A 4,798-nucleotide genomic window follows, 5' to 3' on the forward strand; every position below is an offset into this window, starting at 1 on the left:
GAAAAATTGAAAGAGGAGAGGATGTTTTTTGTTTGTTTGGGCTTTTTTTGTTTTTTATTCTTGTTTTTTACTATTTTGGGAGTAATTTTAACTAACACAGACGTTCAGAAACACATTGTGTGCTTCTTTTAAAATCAGTGTCGTGCAAAGATCATTTCTCTCTGTGGATAAAAATCAATTCCCCAAAGGCCTAGAAGTGAATAATACTTATTTTGAGTAACGAATATAAACCATGTATTTAACATGGCAAAATTACCTGAATGTCAAGACTACAATTTTAAGACCTCTAAGCAAAGCACGCAGTCTGTGTTAACACATTTTCAGTAGTGAAACTCCAGGTTTTGTTCTCTAACTGCCATTAGTGCAGAAAGTGTACAAATCCTTCTTCTTTTGAGTTGATGTGACCAACACTTCTTTCCCGCTTATTTTCTTCATCTTTCCTGCAAAATCTACATCTCCAGTGCCTCATATTTCCCTTTCAACATATCTGAGACTTTCAGATCCAGGCACAATTTCTGTTTCCCTTAAAACCTGACGTGCAGCTGGAGACCTGGGTCTGAGGAAACAGGGACTCTGCACCAAAACGTGACAACACCAGGTTACTGATGGTGTGGCTCTGAAAGGAGGGACTGTGTTGTGCCAAGAGAACACATGCCCCACATTCAGATCCTGGTCTCATAGAAAACAACTGGGTGCTCTTTATTTTTCTTCACATTGTACTCTAGCTAGTGGCATACTTGGAGGGGCATTTATTTGGTAGTGAGCCATGTAGTCCGAAAATAATGTTTAGTCAAATTTAAAATATGTTTGCCTTTTTTCCCAGAGTCTAAGAAAACAAAATCCAGATGAAAACATCTCTCTGCCGTCTTCTCTCCAGCACTGGTATTGGTTATAAAGCAAGCAAAAGTAACGGACAATCATTGACAGATGAATGAATAAAGAACATGTGGTCTCTGTATACAATGGAATATTATTCAGCCATTAGAAACGACAAATACCCACCTTTTGCTTTGACGTGGATGGACCAGGAGGGTTTTATGCTGAGTGAAATAAGTCAATCAGAAAGGACAAACATTATATGGTCTCATTCATTTGGGGAATATAAAAATAGTGAAAGGGAATAAAGGGGAAAGGAGAGAAAATGAGTGGGAAATATCACTGAGGGTGATAAATCATGAGAGACACCTAACTCTGGGAAACGAGCAAGGGGTAGTGGAAGGGGAGGTGGGCGGGGGTGGGGCTGACTGAGTGATAGGTACTGAGGAGGGCACTTGGCAGGATGAGCACTGGCTGTTATGCTATATGTTGGCAAATTGAACTCCAATTAAAAAATAAGTCAAAAAAATTTTAAAAAGTAACAGACAAGGCAGGTGTTACAAAGTTTTAGTGCTACATTTAGAGATACCACTCCAAGTTCCAGAAAGTTATTTTTTAATAGATCCTCACCAATGCCAGTACATAACTGAATCGTTTTCTCAACATGGAAATAACCAGATCTCATCATTTTATAATTCATTCCCCACATGTTGTTGCTATAACAGCATTGGGATGGAGGAGTTAAGATTCTGGATCAGGGTCCTTGATCTTGTCTCGTAACTGGAACATGATAGGCAGTTATGCAATCATTCTGATTTCCGATGAAATCAGAGGTCTGGGAGAACAAAAACTGCAAGTCGACATGTAGAAAACCGACCACCTTTGGACGTAGGAGGTGTGGATTTTGTCATGGGGACATATAGCTGTGGCAATGATGACAGGAGGGAGGCTGATCCAGAATATTCTGCAGAGTAGTATGAGCCCCAGAGAGGAAAATCTAAACCTTTTATGTCCACTTCCATGGGGATGTGTTGCCTTGAAGGTGCACAGATGGTAAAGAGGGAGGTATCCCAGGATACTAATGGGTCTAACGAACCCCAGGGTTGTAAGAAGAATGTGTGGCACAAACGTGATGCACAGCAACTAAGGACAGGAGCATGGACGGTGCCTGAGGATAGTGAGTCCAGGTGTGGGTTTCCTGCTCTGTTTTGTCATACCCCGAGTGTTATCCTGGGACCAGATTATAAAGGACAAATAAGAGGTGAGACCCTGTTTAAGTGTTTCTGGGTGATGTCACTGCATTCCCAGACTCTGTGGATTAAACAACAGACACTCATTCTCACAGCTCTGGAGGTTGGGATGTCTGAGGTCCAGGTGCAGGTAGATGTGACATCTGGAGAGTGCCCACGTCCTAGCCCGTCCTTTCCCTGTCACCTCATATGGGGCCCAGAGGCAGGGAGCTTTCCTAGACCTGATGTATAAGGTCCCTGATCCCATCATGAGGCTGCACCTCCTGACCTAAGTGCTCCCCTAAGGCCCCACCTCATCCTCCCATCACATGGACGTTAGGTTCCAAAACACGGATGTAGAAGTCACACAGAGTGAGCTGATATCAGCACCTGAAGGATCCATGAGATATTCCCTACAGGTGGAAAGTCCTCCTCCACCTTTGTTCTCTCAGTTTTCATAATAGTTTAGTTTAATTTGTCATCACACCGTATCTTTGAGTGTCACCTGCTGACACCTGTGATCACCAGTCCTCCCTCTTCTCCTCCAGCCCCACCCATGGGATATCCAGCAGGAACCATTGAATTCCCTCCTTTGATGGAGATGTCACACTGAATCCACACAAGTCCCTCCTGGAGCAGGACCTTCTCCCTACCACTGTACCACAACACACACCATGAGCCAGTGTCCTTCCAAAATCCAAGCACTTATGACGTGATGACAGGCCTTCCCTGCTCTCAACAGACACGATGATGAAGGTGATAAAGGTTTGTACTCTCATGTCTGTGTGTGTTTGGGGTGCTCTTCAGACTACACAACCTCACAACATACTTCTTGGGGCCCCTTGCTTTCCCAGATTCACACTGATATTGATTCTGTGAGAGTGGTTCAAGACTGAAGTCACACCTGCACTCAGTCTTCTCTCCATTTGATTTTTGAGCCCTTTGTAGTGTCATGACCAGCATGAATTTTATGTTGTTTCTAAAATCCTTGCATATTAGAAACGATGAATACCCTCACTTTGCAACAACGTGGATGGAACTGGATGGTATTATGCTGAGTGAAGGAAGTCAATCGGAGAAGGACAAACATACGGTCGCATTTATTCAGGGAATGTAAAAAATTGAGAAAGGGAATAAAGGAGAAAGGAAGGACAATGAGGGGGAAATGTCAGGGAATGAGACAGAACATGAGAGAATCCTCACTCTGGGAAATGAACAAGGGGTAGTGGAAGGGGAGGTCGGTGGAGGGTTCGGGTGACTGGGTGACAGGCAGTGAGGGGGGCACTTGGCTGGAGAAGCACTGGGTGTTATGGTATATGTTGGCAAATTGAAATCCAATAAAAATATACAAAATAAAATAAAATCATTGCACAATGAGCTGGGTAGTTGTTTCATGTTCCATGTACAGCTGGGACTCTTATAGAAGAGAAGTTGTGGTAAATGGAGATATGGGTAATAAACTGGTTTTTATGGACAGTAGTAAAATTTTAAGCAGATTTGTCCTTGAGCATATAAGAAGAGTTGTTGACTAAATCAAACCAACTTTCCAAAACAGAAACTGAATAAGGAATAAGCAAAACAAGAGGCACTGCCATTTTTGGGTGTTGGAATATTTCACTTTCTATGACAACAAAGTGTGTAAGTTAGAGATTGAATATGTAAGCACAGAATCCTGTACCCAGAGAGACTCCCTTGGGGAAACTGCTCCTTGGAGAGGAAGACCAGACCCTGACAGGAAACCTGCCCAGAGCCTCCATCTGCATCTGCTCCTGGGCCTTCAACACAGAAGTGGTGAGGACTGTGCACCCCCTGGTGGTCCTGATCCCCTTCTACAGGGAGGTTTGTGTCTGGACTCACACTGAGGTCGACTCACTGTGTCCTTCGCACAGTAATACACGGCCGTGTCCTCGGCTCTCAGGCTGTTCAACTGCAGATACAGCGTGTTCTTGGCGTTGTCTCTGGAGATGGTGAATCGGCCCTTCACAGCGTCTGCGTAGTATGTGCTTCCACTACTGCTAATAGCTGCGACCCACTGCAGCCCCTTCCCTGGAGACTGACGGACCCAGCTCATGCCATAGCTACTGAAGGTGAATCCAGAGGCCACACAGGACAGTCTCAAGGACCCCCCAGGCTTCACCAGGTCTCCCCCAGACTCCACCAGCTGCACCTCACCCTGGACACCTGCAAACACAAGACATCCTCGTCAGGAAACTGTCCCACATCCCCTGTTTCTGTCACTCACCTCCACTCACATACTCAGGGTTTCTGGTTCTTCATGAATTACCTTTTAGAATAGCGACAAGGAAAACCCAGCAGAGCACAGACTCCATGGTGGTTTGTCTGTGTTGTGTCGTGAGCACTGAATGGGGTCACCTGGGAACCCTGGAGCTGGAGTTCCTCTTCCAGCTGCAGGGTCGGGGCTGGGCTTCTTTAATCAGTGGAGGGAGGCCCCTATTTGCATGTCCCCTGACTATATAGTCACCTACAAACTTAGATTCAATTCTTAATAAGTTATATACAAAGATTGCTTCACAACCCCAGATCAGTTTGTTTTGGTTTCACAGTGGATTTATGATGTTCTAATCCATGTATTTATCTTTGCATTTATGTTCCTCTTTAAAGGTCTTTCATTAGTATAGGCCATTTTTAAACAGTTTTTATTCTGCTTAATGAAGTTTAATCATAAATATTTATTTTTGGTACCAGTATAAAGGTGATTGTTTTGTAAATTTGATACAGAAAATTTGTTGTTA

The 4,798-nt window shown here is 43.9% G+C and overlaps 1 gene segment (V, D, J or C); it reads right to left on the bottom strand.

The window, feature by feature from the left end:
- Window positions 1-3,820: 3,820 nt before the first annotated feature.
- LOC119869016 lies at window positions 3,821-4,491 on the bottom strand. The segment is given in 2 exon segments: window positions 3,821-4,226; window positions 4,330-4,491. Coding segments are annotated over 2 exon segments (450 nt in total).
- Window positions 4,492-4,798: the final 307 nt, after the last annotated feature.

The sequence above is a fragment of the Canis lupus genome, chromosome 8, assembly GCF_011100685.1.
Source record: "Canis lupus familiaris isolate Mischka breed German Shepherd chromosome 8, alternate assembly UU_Cfam_GSD_1.0, whole genome shotgun sequence".
NCBI lineage: Eukaryota > Metazoa > Chordata > Mammalia > Carnivora > Canidae > Canis > Canis lupus.